A 17,646-nucleotide genomic window follows, 5' to 3' on the forward strand; every position below is an offset into this window, starting at 1 on the left:
GCGAGGATTTTGCAAGCAAACCCCATTTATATTCAGTATTTCAACAACCATAGTAATTGTTATATAACACCTACCGTTGAGAATGATGAGAATTGCCGAGAATCAAACGAACTATTTTCAATTTGATCGATTTTCTGGAACGTTTACAATCGTTATATAATCGAACCAATATGCAAAAACAAATTCGAATTTAAAACGGTTCGAACATTTTTAAAATCAAAATATATAAAAATATTATAACAATGTCTGAAAGGTTATCAATTTAATACATCTAAGTACTCGATGAAGACTAAATCCTCTCCCACTCCCGCCCTCGGGGAAATTTCGAAAATGGCGGTGACCATGGCGGTGCACATCTTAGTGTGCACCACCATGGCCTACCGTACTAATACGCGGATAAAAACAAAAAGTCGCATCTAAAATAGTAGTACAGTATAAGCCATTCTTCTGGTTAAGACTTAATGCTCTCCCTCTTCCGTCCCGCAGGAGAATTTCGAAAAATTTCTTCTTAGTGTGCGTTTCCATGACGTACCCTGACTGTCTACCAAATTTCACCTCTTTAGGTTAAGCAGTCTGCTCTGGGCTATGATGAATCAGTGAGTGAGTGAGACATTCAGTCAGTTAGGACAAGCAATTTTATATACAGTCGACTCCCTTATAACACTGTTGATAATTTTGTTTTATATGAATTCCGTGTTGTAGGAGTCACTTAAATTTTACAAATACGTGTGCTGGGCTGTGAACGGCTCACGTATTTGTAAAATCTAAGTGACTCGTACAACACGGAATTCATATAAAACGGAAAAATCAACAGTGTTATTGAGGGGTCGACTATACTTTCTATATTCACTCCCATTTCATTTTTTCTAACTAAACTTAAAACGTAAAAAAAAATTTACCAACAAATTCATTTGCTAATGAAAGGACTACTCGCTAATTGAACTTTGTATTCTTCGTTTATATTGTTTTACGTAAAATAGCTCTAAGTCAGTGAAGATGCTAATTAGAAAGCATATAAACACTAAAAAAAAACATAAATGTTTCAGAAAATTAGGACTAGATAATTACATGCGCAAATAAATTAGTAAGCACATAATTCGTTTATATCCAAGGATTATATCCAAAAATCATTTTTCGCTAATTGTCTAAAAATAAATTATGTTTTAACTTTGCTTTCTATAAAGTAGCATATTTGGAAACATGTTCGAAATTAACAGTAAACTTTCCACTTTATATCTATTAATAACAAAGAAAAATGTATCGATACACGGGATAAAAATTTATCGCAGTGAACTTCGAACGATAACGAGAAGATGAAAACAACAAACCGCACTGTATGAAATCTGCCGAAAACTAATGAATATCAGATAAGCTGAGAATATGACGTAACATTGAAACTTTCCTGCTAACGACAAAAGAATGTTATATAATTTTATAATTGTAACGTACTATGAGAAATATGCAGATTAGATATGAAAAAGATCACTGAGCAAAATCTTCCATCAAGTTGATAAATATAGAACTATCGGGTGACCGAAAGCTAGCACTAACTAATATGAAAAAAACATGTTTAAATTTTAATGACTGTGTACAAATTAATAATAATTATTAAATATTAATCACTTAATAATGCTTATATCCATTTTAAGTTTTTATTGTAAAAATTAAGCTATTTATTGTGTTTTGCTTTTATTATTTAAAGTTTTCGAGTATTTTACTGTAAAATTCAATTTAGTAACCAGAAATGAAAATAAGATATTTAATATAAACAGCAGAATACAATAATTTTTACATAAATTGAGTGTAAATACAGAAAAAAACGAATAATATCAAAGATGGGACGAATAAGCTGACGTCTCTCCAATAAAGTTTATAATTCATTGTCATTTTCAGAATGATATTTACTTTGTGTTTTGTTGATAAAAAGTTAACGTTTTAAGATAGAAGTATATGTTCTTAGTGAAGGAATATATAAGTATTAAAATATAATATTCACACATGAAAATATTTATATAGTTCGATATTAGAAATCTATATTTTTTCGATATTTAAAATAATGTAATGACAAAAATATTAGATACAAGAAATACGGGTTGTAAGCTTTTGTTTTTCTGTCAAATAAATTAGAAATTATTTAGTTTTATTTAGAGAAATTCAATCACGAATAACTGACGTTAAATATACAGAGGGTACAATATGCTTTTTATGTGAGAGTATGTGCGTGTACATATTAACAGAATTTTCAGTTCTTATACACTTTATTATACTATAATCTAGGAAACTATGTTTAATACATCATACATACTACAGAAACAGTAATAACAAAATGTCAGACATTGCAAATAATATATTATTGAAAGTTTTATCTATATCGATACTTACTTTTATCAGAAAACATTTTTCTAGAAAAACGCATAGAATTAACTTCCAAGTAGAGCGTTAACTTTGAAAAACAGCCATATCGTATGTGTTCTCTTCTCTTTTATGTAAGGCCAAAGCTATTAGAGTTCCATATACGTGGTAAGTTCTGACGTGCATTTGCGATGTGACGTAGATAGTAATGATATATATTTGTCTATACTTGGAACATAATGCCTTCCGGGAGGACTTCAACAAGAAGGACCCTATTCAGGCGTTAGAGACGTGGAGAAAACCCGGAAAACTCCAAGTGGCCAGTCGGTCCCAGCGAAGAGTACAACCACGACGGAACTCTTAGTGTTTAGGTACGGACTTCTTAGCTACTATGCGCCCATGTTGAAAGTTGCCTTATATCTAATATTAAATACACATTAATAAGTAAGATATAGTTCATACATTTCTGTTTAAAGTTACAACACTTGCAAATACGTACACTTGATACATTTGTTAATAAAAATATGTGCTTATATAAAGTTTTCAATAAATAATTTTTTTTCTGTTAAAGAATATTCTTAAAGTGACGCATTATAAGTTACTATGAAATTTACTGTGTAAGATGTAAAATTAATATACGTTTAAATCGGCGTTTTAATCAATCTGATGATACAATACAGGCTGTGCTTTCTTTACATTTACAATCATCTTACTGGCATCAAGAAGTGCAATGAAAAAGATATTGTTTATCTTGTTATAAATTAATATTGATACATCTGTAATAAATTTCTATTTTTCATTATTTTCGTTTTACTCTATCGTATAATGTGCAGGATTAGATCATAATATTTGAAATTTAACACATGCTTGTTAATCCGGCGTACACTATATTCTAATGTAAAATATTGTGCGTTGTGGTTTTCATCAAAATGCTACTCGTGTTCCTGTTTATTAAAATGNCCGAAAGTCAATTATCCGAAACGTCAATCATCCGAAAGAATTCCAGTGGGCAAACTTAAATTTTCGCCAGTGCTGTGGCGCTGCAATCTTTGGCTATGTCTTGGGCTAATCGAATACTTTACGTTTTTAATACTAAATTAACTTTTGAAGTATAATTTTTATTGTTTTTATACTTTTCCAATATATTTATTTTGTTCGTACAAAATAAAAAAAAAAAATAATTTTTAACGACACAATAGTTTTCGTAAGGCTTTAACATCGACGAAAATTTAAGGCGAAGCGACACGCAACGGAGAAAAATGTCAAAAATAAATTAATTAATATATTTTTTCGTACATAATCAGTTATCCGAACATCGATCTTCCGAACAACCCGAGTCCCCAATTGATTCGAATAATCGACGCTCTACTGTATTTTACGAAAAATCCCGGCGTCAAAATTTATTGAAATTTAAAATCAATTCAGGATGCATCGGGTTAATTTAGACTTAGATTTAAGGAAATAGCTACCCACGAGAAATATCCGTTTGCCACGTAAAAACAGAAGTTTTATTATTTTTATGTTACCTTACAATATAACTTGGTTGCATAGTGTCTGTAATCTTTTCCCTTGTGCATAATAAATGTGTTAAGTTTATTTTAAATGCTTCTAATCCTTCCTGTATGGCCGACACCTTACAGCTTCGCTAATCCTCCCCCTTGCCAAAATTCACTTGAAAGCTGAATATGCCATTTTGTCGCCGCCGTTAAAAGGGGTTTACTTTTTTCTAAAGTTAGATCTAAGCAAAACTTTTGCTTTTTTGACTCGTGGTTTTCTACATTTTTAACTTTGAAATCGTAAACGAGGGTAACGCCTATATCAAAAACTATATTATAATACGCTATATTATTAGTTTTATTAAAGATAATTTAAAGCACACTATTTGAGTATTTTAGAGCAATTAAATTTTATTTAAATTAAAATATATTAATTAAATATACACATATACAAATATGAACGATATTTATTATAAAATATTTCAATACTTACTATAGGAGAATTTTAAGATACCAGAATCTACTTTTTATATCTAACTGTTAAATTTTCATAAATAATATATTCATTATAAAAATGAATTTAGCTGAACTTTTCTGTTTAATTTATATACAACATGACATTTTGTCAATATTTGACCGCAAGATTTTTACGTTTTTGAACTTGAAACGTCGATGAATAAAAAGAAAAAATTAAGTTCTTTCGAATTTGAACGGATATTAGTGTTTGTGTGTGGAAAACGATTTTCTTCATCCTGTTGAAAGCGTAATAATTCCTGTCCTTTGTTGTTGAACATGTCTGAAATTAGGCTTAAATCTTCTGTCTTTCAGAGGACTAATAGTATTAAATTTTGGTAGTTATAAATCGATGCGGTGGGGAGAGAAAAAAAAATTGTATGTTAAATCTCGAGTATGATCGGACTTACGACAACTTTTGGCATTATCAGCATTCACAATTTTTCATAAACCTTATTTCTACCCTCAAAACTAAGGTTGATGCCATGTTATAATAATTAAACATATAAAAAGTCTTCATAAAATATCGTAACAGACAACAATACACACTCAATTTCTTATCGAAACGAAAAAGATAAAGAGATTGCTGCTGGATTTTTTTTGTTTAGTTGAGAGTATTAAAACGTCNTGTAAGTATTTTTATTATCTATATCAGAAACATATATAAACGAACATTGAAATAACGGCCATTTTTAATTATACACCATTATAATTTTTCTCAAAAAAAAAGACATTCAAGTAACTTTTAAGTAAAAAGTTAAGTCCAAAGAATAGCCATGCCGTACGTCTTCTCTTGTTTTTTATGTAAGGCGAAAGCTATTAGGCTATGGTACCCTGTGGTAACTTGTGACGTGCAGTTGCGATGTGACGTAGTTACTAATAATATATATATGTTTATACTTACAAAATAATGCCTTCCGGGAGGACTTCTTAAAGCAACTGGCCCCTATTCAGGCGTTTCAGACGTGGAGAAAACCCGGAAAACTCCACGTGGCCAGCGGACGTGGCGAAGAGCGAATCCAGAACCGAAATCATAGTGTTTAGGAACGGAAATGCTTAGCCATAGTCGGTTATGTTGTACGTTGCCGTCAGTGACAATTATTTAAAGATTTGACTGTGTTTTCAATTAATTATAATATAGCATATCTAATATTAAATACACATTAATAATTAAAATATGAGACACATTGTTGTTTCGAGTTACAACTCTTGCAAATACATAAACTTCATACATTTATTAACAAAAATTTGTGATTATATAAATTTTTTAATAATTATTCTAATATCTGTTAAAGAACATTTTTGAAGTCATGCAATATAAGTTATTATGAAAACTATTGTGTAAGATTTTAAATTGATATACTTTTAGTTTGGCATTTCAATCAATCTGATAATGATACACTACAGGCCGTACAGTACATGCTTTCCTTTACAACCATCTTTTTCGCATCAGGAACTGCAACAAATAAGATATTGCATAACATGTTATAAATTATTACTTATGTAGTACATTTTGCATTTTTTATTATTTTATTTTCTCTTGTAGCGTATAATGTGCAGGAATAGGTTATAACTTTTGAAATTTAATATACGCTAGCTAATCCGGCATACACTCTATCACAATGTGATTTATTATGCGTTATCGTTTTCATCAAAGTGCTCGTATCTTTTGGTTCCCTTGACACCACAGTTAACCAGAACTTTCTCAGTCTACGAACGAGAAATATAAAGGTAATAACTAAAAAGAGTTGAAAAACAGAGTTTCTAAACCGTAACTCTGTTTTTCAATTATTTTTATTTAAAAAGAAATCACATGACCTGCAGTATGATTTTTGCCACTTTAAAAACGTATGCCCTAAGTTTGCCGAAAAATGTTATTAATCTGTGTAATTTATAGTCAGATTATAAGTAGTGCATTGTACATGTTATCGTTTGCGATTTTTCAGTAATAATTTCTTGAGCTATTTCATTGATATATTATTATTATATTTCATTTTTCTATTCATTTTTGAAAAACTGATGTCAATAATATAATATAATTATAACTTATCAGATCACGTTTTTATATTTTCGATATTTCAACATATATCTATATAAAATTGTATGGTGAACATGTAGAATGTTTTATAGACAACCTACATAGTCCTGTTTTTAATAATTTATTGCGTTACTCATAGATCTATCGAAGTATTTCAAATATCAACCGAAGTAACAGATAACACGATTTTTTTTTCTACATTTCTCGTAGGCTGTTTAAACGCAAGTAGTACAACAAGAATGGTCTCATAAAGTGGCCCTCGACATTCCAGATTTAATCTGATGTGATAACATAAACGACAAAAATTTTACGCTGCTTCTCATGTTACGTGAGCTAATTGCGGATGACAATTGATGGAACAATACCAGTAGAAAGATTCAATATGCTATTCAATCAATAGTAGTAATTTGAATACCACGTGGTTGTTTGTTGTGTAAAGAGAAATCAAATTAAATGAATTTCTGTAATGTTAACTTTTAGAAAACAAAACCTGAACACGTTATGCAAACAAATAATAAAGTTAACTGTCAATCATTGAAACTTAGTTTTATAACATTTTATGAGTACAGTAGAGCGTCGTTTATCCGAAACGTCGGTTATCTGAAAGAATTCCAGTTGGCAAATTTAAATTTTCGCTAGTGCTGAGGCGCTGCAATCTTTGGCTATGTCTTGGGCGACTCAAATATTTAACGTTTTTGATACTAAACTAATTTTTGAAGTATAACTTTTTTATTGTTTTTATATTTTTCCATACATTTATTTTGTTTGTACAAAATAAAAAGAAAATAATTATCAACGATACAATATCAACGATTATTGTTTTAAAAAGTTTACGTTAGGCTTAACATTGACGAAAATTCAACGCAAAGCGACACGCAACGGAGAAAACTTTCAACACGGGATAGGTTAATATACTTTTTCGTACATAATCGTTTATCCGAAAAATAAGTTATCCGAACAACTCCAGTTCCCAATTGATTCGGATAAACGACGCTTTACTGTATTGTTGTTCATACAGAAAAATATATTTAAACAGTTAATAACAACAAAAATTAGTTTTACAAATACACAATTATTAACTTCACTTATAAATATGATTAAAAATTAATTAGCAATATTGAATGGCCTCACTCTGCCTTTCCTGCTTGTAATCATTTTTATCTTGTTGACAAAAATTTCTGTAAAAAATACTACAAAAGAGATCAAATATCCTGTAACTAATAAATAGAGAAGACTTATAATATCATACATTTTCAGAAGTTTTTCATTATCAGTATCAATAGCATTATCATTGTAGAAGACTTCGCTTCTTGTTTTTTCTTCACGCATGTTTCTGTGCACTTTCTGAGATAATCCACTTTGTTCAATAAGATTTACACTGTTAAATACAAATGTATATTATTAAACTTATATATATATATATTTAGTAAATTACTTCACTTACAAAATATATTATAGATATTTGAATTACTTAAATTGTTTAAAATATACTTGCACCATGAAATTGTTAAATGTGTTGTACTATTCAGTTGCATTATTTATTTAATAATTACATTAAATAAAAAAATTACTGGCAAACCTTGATAATTACAATAATAAAAACAATCAAAAATATAAAGTATTGCACTGTCAACAATTAATTTTTCTCTTAAACATTTTGATAGTAGCTTTCTTGCTATTTGTCATCAAGGAATTATATCAAAAGCTAAAAGATTTATGTTATTAATTAAACAAATTACATGTAAAATTTTTGCGAAAATCGAAACATATTTTGGAGTATGCAACGTTTTATAAAGTCTCGCTAATTGCCAGCAGCTGAATGGATAAAACTACTGAACACTAGTAATCGTAATTAAAATTGAATAGTAGTAATTGAAAGCAGCTATATATCCAATAATTAGAATGCATAGATGAAATTTTGCCTGTGTTATTCCAGGTGTTTGACTTTTGAACAATGCCTGTTAAAAACTAGAAAAATCATATAAAAATTTTGAATTTTGCTGGTTTTATTACTTTGTTATAAACCTATAACTATATTTGTTTAAATTAATATGGTATGATATTATTTTAGTATGAAAATAAAAGCTGTTTATCGTTTCTATTTGCACTAAAATAAGATATGATATTAGTGAACAGACATGATACTGTGTTGTCTTATATCTATCATTTAGAATATATAATGTCAATAATTATTTTAAAACTAGCAGGTGGGCCTGGCGTTACTCGGGCAAAAGTAACGATAACTAAGATAAAGATTATTACGTTACAGTAAACCTTACCCGTTTTCACAGAATGCAAGAATTGGGTCCCCTTGTTTCCAGACTGATTAGAGAATTTTTAGATGGGTCTAAAAATATGTTCGATTTCCTGCAAAAACGAAAAAAACTGCATCTGCATATTGCACGTCGCTTTCTCTTAACAATTCCATTGTTACGAAGCATTTCCATTATTGACACTTCCATTGTTACTTAACACTTCCATTGTTACTTAACACTTCCATTGTTACTTAACACTCCCATTGTCACTTAGCACTTCCATTGTTACTTAGCACTTCCATTGTTACTTAACACTTCTATTGTTGATGGAAGTGTTAAGCCTGAATCCTGTCCCTCTCCAACCGTGGGGAAGAATTTTGAAAAATCCCTTCTTAGTGTGCGTTCTCCTAACGTACCCTAACTGTGTACCAAATTTCAACTTTTAACTCCTAACCGTTTGGGCTCGTATCCATAATGTACTGTATATAGAAGTTTTGATCCTGCCTCTCTCCCCCCCGGGGGAGAATTTCGAAAAATCCCTTCTTAGTGTGCGTTTTCGTGACGTACCCTATCTGTGTACCAAATTTTAACTTTCAACTCCTAACCGTTTGGGCTCTGCACTTATTATTATTATCATTATTATTATTATCAACCCGTCTCGATTATATATATAGATTTGACATTGTTACAATACCTTATAATTTATACACGAGTTATAAAGTCATTGTAACTTCTTTCGGTTTAAATAATTGAAAGTAGAATCATTGTATAAATTTAACATATTTCACGTGATGAGAAAACGCAAAAATTATGTCGCGTATTTTCGTTACAAAACAAAATCAAACATCGTAAAATCATTGTTAGTTTTTTGCTATAATAGTTTAAGAATATGTTGCTTACAGCATAATTATGTGAGAATACGGGTGAATTGCATAAATGTCTAGTCGTCGGGACGTTAAGACCCACTGACGTTGTTACTACATGGATATAAGTTAGAATTTGTCACAAAATCAGATCCTTGATGATGTCAAAACCTGACACCAGTTAAGATAATTATTCACGTTATAAGTTGCGAGGGTTTAAAATTGACAGTTGTACATTCGAGTGGAAACGATTTAATTTTAATTCAAAGGCAATAAATCGAGTGGAGAGGTCGTGGATAAGTAATGGCTATCCGGTGTTCTTGTAACTACCATTGAGTAGACATGTTGACAATTAACAAACCAAAAATTGAAATAAACAGAAAATGACAATTGCATAAGAACGAACATATCTATATATGGATAAATCACATGTGCCTATATTTCCAATTTTTCAGAAAAAGTTCATATTATATTTTAGAATATCTCAATTAATACCTGAATGTCTTTGTTTTGGCAGCGGTAATTCAGAAAAGTGGCTGATGCTGTGGAGTAAGAAAGATACATAGACCAAAATATGTAAGAAACTGACGACTCCCAACAATTAAGTTTCGCACAATTAATTACAAAACGTTAGGTAAGTAAATAAAATGTTGACGTGTTGCTTATAGCAGACTAAATTCTGATGCAATTGCCATACATTTTTCCTTCCCAGGCATTAACACAGTGTAATCGCTGGATTCTTTTAGATGAAAATACTAACGATCACCTGTGTTTAGTTTTAGAATGTACAGTACGTTGTTTTCCAAATATGCAATTCATCCCATTATGAAAACATACTTAGGATCATAATTATAATAAACTTCGTTTCGAAGTGCCATCACACTTTCGAATTGTATGACACAATTAGCACGTCACTTTAGGATTATTCCATTTGCACTTTATTATGTGATAAAACGAGAAAGTAAAACTTCACTTTTTATGGCTTTTGACTGTAAAATAAGCATATTAACGAAATGAAGTACAAATTTTGCCATTATGGCAAAATTTATATTTTATTTCGTTAATATGCTTATTACGACACAACTTTCAAATTAATTTCCATCAACACACATTATGCTATAGAGGAGTATTCTTAATAAATCTTGTTGATTCGATTTTTATAAATTATTTATATAGTTTGTTCGCAACTAAGCAATATAAACTTTTTACTAAACAATAAATTTAAATTCGACAGTTTAAAATTAATTTTAGCGTAAATTTTACCACTTTTATTGACTTTCTATGTTTTCTTTCGCAGAATTTGAATAATTTTGACTTTTATGAATATGCTTAACCGATTTCGGAAATTGATAGTTGCTTGTGTTACAGATTGACAATGAATACGTATTAAATGCTTAATAAAAAACAATATAGGTTAAAATGACAGTAAAAAGATCATTTAAGATAAAGACGATCTTAAAAAAGTAGCACTTTAAAGGACATATGGTAAACTAATTCCTATTTATATGGTAAACACGTGAAATTTTCCTACAGCTTAATAAAGAGACGCCAATTATCAATAACATTCTGTTTATACAAAAAATCAACTTGTGTATTAATTAATGAGCATCAGTCATTAATTGCTTAGTTGTGGCAAGTTTCATATTTATTTTTTAATTAATCATGTCTATGCTATTTTTAACAGTGTTATCAAAAATTCATATTTTGGTATTGCAATACCACGCTGTTCGCTATAGTAGTTGTTATATTCACGATTATTTACAGTATAAACAAATAACTCAACGGAAAAGTCCTTGTTCCATGTAGGAGAAAAAATAAAATAAAGACCACAAATTTAATTATATATTAAGGTCTAACTTTGAGCTTTTGTCGATTCTTTTCACAAACAGACCTTAATTAACAATGTTAATTGATATTATCCACTTATAAATTTAGAGTGATAAGAAACGTATTTTTAATACTTACGCATTAGCGATTTTAGCAGCATAGTTCACTTTCACTAAATTCATTTGTATAAACTGAAATTTCGTAAAAAGTATATCATTTGAAATGAAGATCTTTTCTTTTTCTTGTTTGGTTATGCTCATTTCAATTTGCTGTCTTGATGCTAGCACGGCGTGAGTTCCCTTTAGTACTTTTTTAATTGGTTCTATACCCATCTCGTTACACTTTTGAACATTTTCATCAAAGATTTTGATCACATTATTTTTAATTATTGCATTCTTAAAGTATTTCTACAAATATATAAATAAAAGAAATTTATGTAAATGAAAATACACAAACACAGCTTTAATAATTTTATAGAAAAAGTAACTTACAGTTGCAACTTCAGAATATTTCAAAAATTATGTTGTAACATATTTAACTATAACTATTTTTAAAGTACTACTTGTGTAATCATTTCAATTGTGTAATAACACTATCAGGTATTCAAAGCAACAGAGATTTTTAGCTATAGATTCAGCTAGTGTATTTATGACAGCTACTATATTAAATACAAAATTAAAACAATAATTCTGTATTTCAGAATAAATTAAAGGATACAGTTTTTTATGTTGCAATGGTCTATTTATTATTGATGTTTATTGACATAATGTATAAATATTTGAATCATTTTCTCTACGAATAATGCAAATAACATACGATTTACACTTACGACAGATTTTCCTTCATTTAACCGCCTCGATCTTTCTTCAATTATTATATGAATATTTAATAAATTATTAACTGGCATTTAATTGTATAAACTATTGTAAAACCACCGGAAGGGGGGGTAGGTCTTCTGATCCGGCAACAGGTTGTTAAACCCTTTCACTGTCAGGATGAGTGGAAAGAGTCTTTTTCCCGCAGTAACGGGCTTTAATGTTTCGGGTCGAGTGGCGGAAGATGCAGTGCGTCGGTGAGACGACAGGCGATATACGAGTAAACGAGGAGGCCAGATGTAACATAAGGAAAATTAACAATTTATTAAAGCAAGTTCGGGTAGTACATCGTTTAGTTCGTGTCCCTAAAACGCGGAGACCGAGAGAGGGCTTACAATAATTGGTTTCATACCTCTTGATCTGTTATCCACTGAGGAAAATTATCCACTCTTTGAATTAGAAAAATTCACTTGTCAAAAATTCACTGGTTAGGAAAGTTCACTGATTAGGAGTGTTTACTGGTTAAATATTAAAATCAATAATTTAGGAAAGTTCACTGATTAAAAAGGACACTATTTTAAAGTTATCGGCTCCTGGCACCTGCTCAGGAACGACTCCTCCGAGAAGGGAAAGGAAGGGGTTTTTATAAGATCGGCGTGGGAGAATGGTCACGTGATTGATTGTTGTGAGGTAAAAGGTACGCAGATAAGTCAGAGTTGTTCCCGGGACCATGCTAACTATCAACTTTGGAGTTGGAATGTGGGATTAGTTTCGAATTGAACGGATGTTTATGTCGAACATAAACGAAATTTTTTCCCGGTAGCTTCACATTTAAGTTAAAGAAAATTTAAATAACGTTTTCAGGCGAATACGAAGCAATTAGTCGGCAAAATAATCGGTAAAAATTTCGAATCTCACATTCACTCCCTGTTTTCTTTAAAATCGCACTTAGTAGTGTGATTTTAATCTTTCTGATTGGTTTGTCTGGGTAGAAATATGTTTACATAGAGAATGGTTCAAATGACCTTTTGCTTTTTTTTTATTCTCTTTTGCAAAAAAAAAACCTTTCGGTTACATAAAAAATGGTCGCTTCGAAATTAAAAGCGATAAAAGAATCCGATGTGAAATGTAACACTTTGATTATACAAATAAATCCCGGCACGTGTCATTCGCGACAATATTTATTACTCGAGGTGAGAAGACTGGTGTCTTCGAGATGAAGTGGTTGATTGGTCAGTTGAAGTTCCCGTTGACCTGGATACGAAGGTACTGGTCAAAGTTCGTTAGGGTCGAGATGGTCCTTTTCCTTGGAGTTCTTGGTTTCGTCGGCTGGATTTTTGATGTGCACGAGGTTGTTTTATCGGTGATATACCACTTTCAAGCTGATTCTGGACTAGAAGTAAGTAGATTGTTGTTATTTTGTAGTGGCGATCAGGTTAGAAATTCCTGGGCGATAGGTTGATTGGCACTTCGAAATGTTACAATGGTTGAGGAGTCCCGTGCGTTGGACGTCTTCGGCTTAAGAGGTAAAAGTAGCACTTTTCTTTGATTAAAACATTAATAAAAGTTAATAATAATGGTAAAATTGTCACTGAGTTTCATCTAGAGGTATATGAAGGTTACATATATATTTATTTTTACTGTCTCTCGGATTTAAAATTATAAATTTAGGATATATATATATATATATAAATTTAGGAAAAAATTGGAAATAGGCAGAAATGATTCCGGGTAGGTAACCGGTGCATGCAGTTGGGAAATTAATCATTCCCGTATGATTCAATTTGTGAATTGTAGATATATAAGGTGATTTCTGAAGTCTTGTAGGACATCTAATAGTTAAGGTGAGAGGTTCGGGTGTGGAATAAATCCAGGTTCCCTGTCGATCTATTCTTTTAAAAATTGGAGTATATTTTGCAACGATTTGTCGAACACAGAGTTCTTTAACTTGGGTTTTGATTCCATTAAATAAGGCATATTCACAACTTTTGTGAGGAAATCGTTGGATAGGAACATTCAATTAACAAATAGGAAAATGATCTATCTTGCACATGGCGAGTTCGAATCGTTGGAGCAACATGTACGATTGTCTATCCATAGTTAAAGCAATTATAGGATAATTCGTTTTAAATTGGAAAAAGGTCTTTAATGTGGATATGTATGTTGGAAATTTGCCAATTTCATACATATCAAAATATCCACTGGGAGTGATTAAGGGAATTTTTGCGAAAATACGTAGTTTACCAGGTAAAGCTACTGCGACGGTAGTGAGCCACTGGTAATATTTAAACAACGTATCCCGTTGGATGGGTTCGATCACTGCGTAGCCTTCCGGAAGTTGAAGTTGAATGTCTCGTAGAGTTTTTAACATTACTTCTCGTGAGATAAAATATGTACTTAATCGACCTTGTTCCAAAATATCAATGGCTTCTCGTAGTTCTACCAGTTGGAAATTAAATTCCTGAACGGAGAATTGAATAGTTCGTCGAATTATCTCAAAGGCTAGGTTATATTGGTATAAATTCATGACTTCTCCAAAATATTCTTGTCGTTTATATAATATATAAGTCTGGTGCCTATTATGCTTGCTTATATTTAGGGTATCATTTAACCACTCAGCAGTGACAGACGAGTATAGTTGTCAAGAGCGATTGTGTTCAATAAATTGAATTTTACAGTAAAATACTTGGANAGACCGAATGGAGGATTTTAGAAGAACTTTAAGAATTTGTTTGGATCATTATGGTTAGTGTTTATGTGTGTCGTTGTACTGTAACTTACATTTAAAATAAATAACTGTTTAACACTGTACTTGGTTCGATTCAAGTGAATTATTATCAAACTGGAGCAATTTTCTGTTCTTCACGATACTCAGTGAAGATAAGAAATTTTCGAACTTCCGTGATTATGTTAATAATTTACATACAAGATGACGGTAACATATAATTATAATTTATACGTTATTAAATATACAAAATTATGCTGTATTATTAAGAATATTATAATAGTATGTATTCATTCAAGAAAATAAACACGTTGATGAATGTAATGTAAACATTTTAGCCGACTAAGAAAGTAATTGTTTAAATGATAAGTTACAATATTCAGAATTTTCTGATCTTGTTCTTGCGAATAATAAATCCTTGAAACGAAATTTACATGATTTTCAATTACAAAAATTTCGATTAGAAGATAAACCACATTCAAGTAAGATAATTACTTTAAAAGCGATTTTTTAAAATATTCATACAAGTTTAGTACTTTCATTTTATTATATAAACTTGATTTTATCAATTAATTGAGTCTATTCTTTCTCCGTATTAGAATTATTACATGTAAATAATAAATAAAAGATGTAATCTATTTAAATGTATTATTTTGTATTTGAAGAAAATACAATTTATTGAAATACCGTTGTTTATAATGTTTTTTTGCTGTTTAAAAACACGTAATAAATGAAATGATTTACTATCTCAAGCAACTTTTACTTTTATTAAATGATTTTCTCTATGGCAAACCACTAAAGCTACAGTAACCTCCTCGTACAGAAAGTAACTCTTAAACATATTAAGTTTCAAAACATATTATTTCACAGTTTATATAATTATACACCTTTTAAAATCATTATTCTGACTATTTCTACATGACTGGTTAAAATTTTGCACTCCTCTGTGAAAAAAAAATTCATAAATTATACGTTAAGCAATTCAATTCGATACGATTAACAGAATAAATGCAACGCATACGCGATCTGCCAAGGAGGGAATGCCAACGATGAGTAATTTCTGTGGTAATCTGGTTCCACTATATATTGTAGACTGGCAATAAATTCCGAGGGACTCTACCAAACTATTTCACGTGTGAGTCCCGAATCTGAAATTAATGCTTATTGATTTATAAAGTGATTTTTTCAATAGTGAATTTGGTTCTAAAAATAACTTAAAATAAATGTAAATAACAACTTACTGGTTTTGACATTCGAAAAACGTATTATAAAATAATTTATTCGTTGTTTATGTTTCTGTAAATTCAGGGCTGTGGAGTTGTAGAGTTTTGGTGGTATGGACGAAGTCAGAGTCGTCAAAAAATCTTCTGACTCCGACTCTTTTTTTACTTACCAACTTGTTATGTATATGAAACGGAGTCGGAGTCAGAGTCGGTAGATTTTTATGCGACTCCACAGCCCTGTGTAAATCGCAGTACAGTTAAGATTTGTAAATTTGAATTATTTTAAAATAGACTATTTTATTGAAAACTACTGTATTACTTATTTTTAAGAAAGTACTTCAAACCAAAAATGAAATGACAAAAAATCGCGACTTCTTATGATGTGTGGACAGACATTTTGTTTTTAAACAATACACCAAAATTAAAGTAATTTATGAAGTTGCAAATAGTCTTGTAAATTTTTTTCTATAGTAAAACCTTTATCTATTATTATATCAATTAAAAGTTTTACAGGTGCAAAATGCTCATAAATTATGCTAATTATAAAAAAGAGTATAACTTTTACTGAATAAAACAATGCGGAAACATTGTATCTTGTACAGATTGTTTTCTGTTGTAAATGTCTTTGTATACACCAGACGTCGATATAGTTATAACCTCACATTTCCATCTGGCGTGCGGGAAATAATCTAATGAAAATTACGCTGCTTTGATCGATAATGAATACGTAATCAAATTTTAGATTTTAATGTTAGAAATATATAGGCCTAATACTCTAAAAAAAACAACGGCTGATGATTTAACTGTATAAATTGTTTTTAAAACAAAGAAAATAACAGCTTGAATGTTCTTCAAAGATTTAAATATAACATTTTTAATAACATTTGACATATTTAAAGTTTAGGATGAATCTTCCTCATAAACATTAAAATTTGTTTATTATTACATCAAAAAATTCTAAAATTTGATTTATAAAATGTTCCATTAGTTAAAAGTAAACATTAATTAATGTGCTTTCTATAAAAAAGTGCATAGGTTGCCATAGAAAAATCAATTTGTTACATTCTTCGAACACACTATATTGAAATACATCTGTTATTCGTGGTCTCCTATGTAACATGTGAGTACTTTTACAATATCATATTTAAGAATCGAAATAATATTTTATAATAGTTATATATATATATATATATAAACACAGCATTCCTATTATAAAAGTTGTACAGTAAGTATTAGTTAACTCTAGTCGGTCGAAGAAAAAAGATTCGATTTATGAATTTTTTCGTAAAATTTCAAATTTTGCACAATGATTTTGTCAATTGTTTTATCAATATCGATTTCGGCGTTGTCCGTAAAATCGATAATATTCAAATTGAATAAATAAAAAATAAAGTACCGTAAAAAAGCGATTTTAAATACTTAGGTTTTTACCTGAATTGACAAAAAAATTTTTAATTGTAATATTTTTTGCCTAAAATCATTTTACACATTTTTACCCCTTGATGTCTTACAACTAAAATTTAACAGCATCATTTCCCT

General features: G+C 30.0%; 1 protein-coding gene across 1 annotated transcript in view; it reads right to left on the minus strand.

The window, feature by feature from the left end:
- Positions 1 to 11,734, minus strand: part of LOC111639169 — a gene marked incomplete at its 3' end in the record, with an annotated part of 17,642 nt that extends 5,908 nt beyond the window's left edge. The window contains exons 1-2 of the mRNA XM_023384969.1: positions 11,483 to 11,734; positions 7,531 to 7,777 (exon numbers count right to left, since the gene is read on the minus strand). Coding sequence (XP_023240737.1) covers positions 7,531 to 7,777; positions 11,483 to 11,676 — 441 coding nt within the window. The remainder of the gene's footprint in view (positions 1 to 7,530; positions 7,778 to 11,482) is intronic.
- Between the last annotated feature and the right edge of the window lie 5,912 nt (positions 11,735 to 17,646).

The sequence above is a fragment of the Centruroides sculpturatus genome, unplaced genomic scaffold (genome assembly GCF_000671375.1).
Source record: "Centruroides sculpturatus isolate CEXI.00-Female unplaced genomic scaffold, Cexi_2.0 scaffold1213, whole genome shotgun sequence".
Lineage (NCBI taxonomy): Eukaryota > Metazoa > Arthropoda > Arachnida > Scorpiones > Buthidae > Centruroides > Centruroides sculpturatus.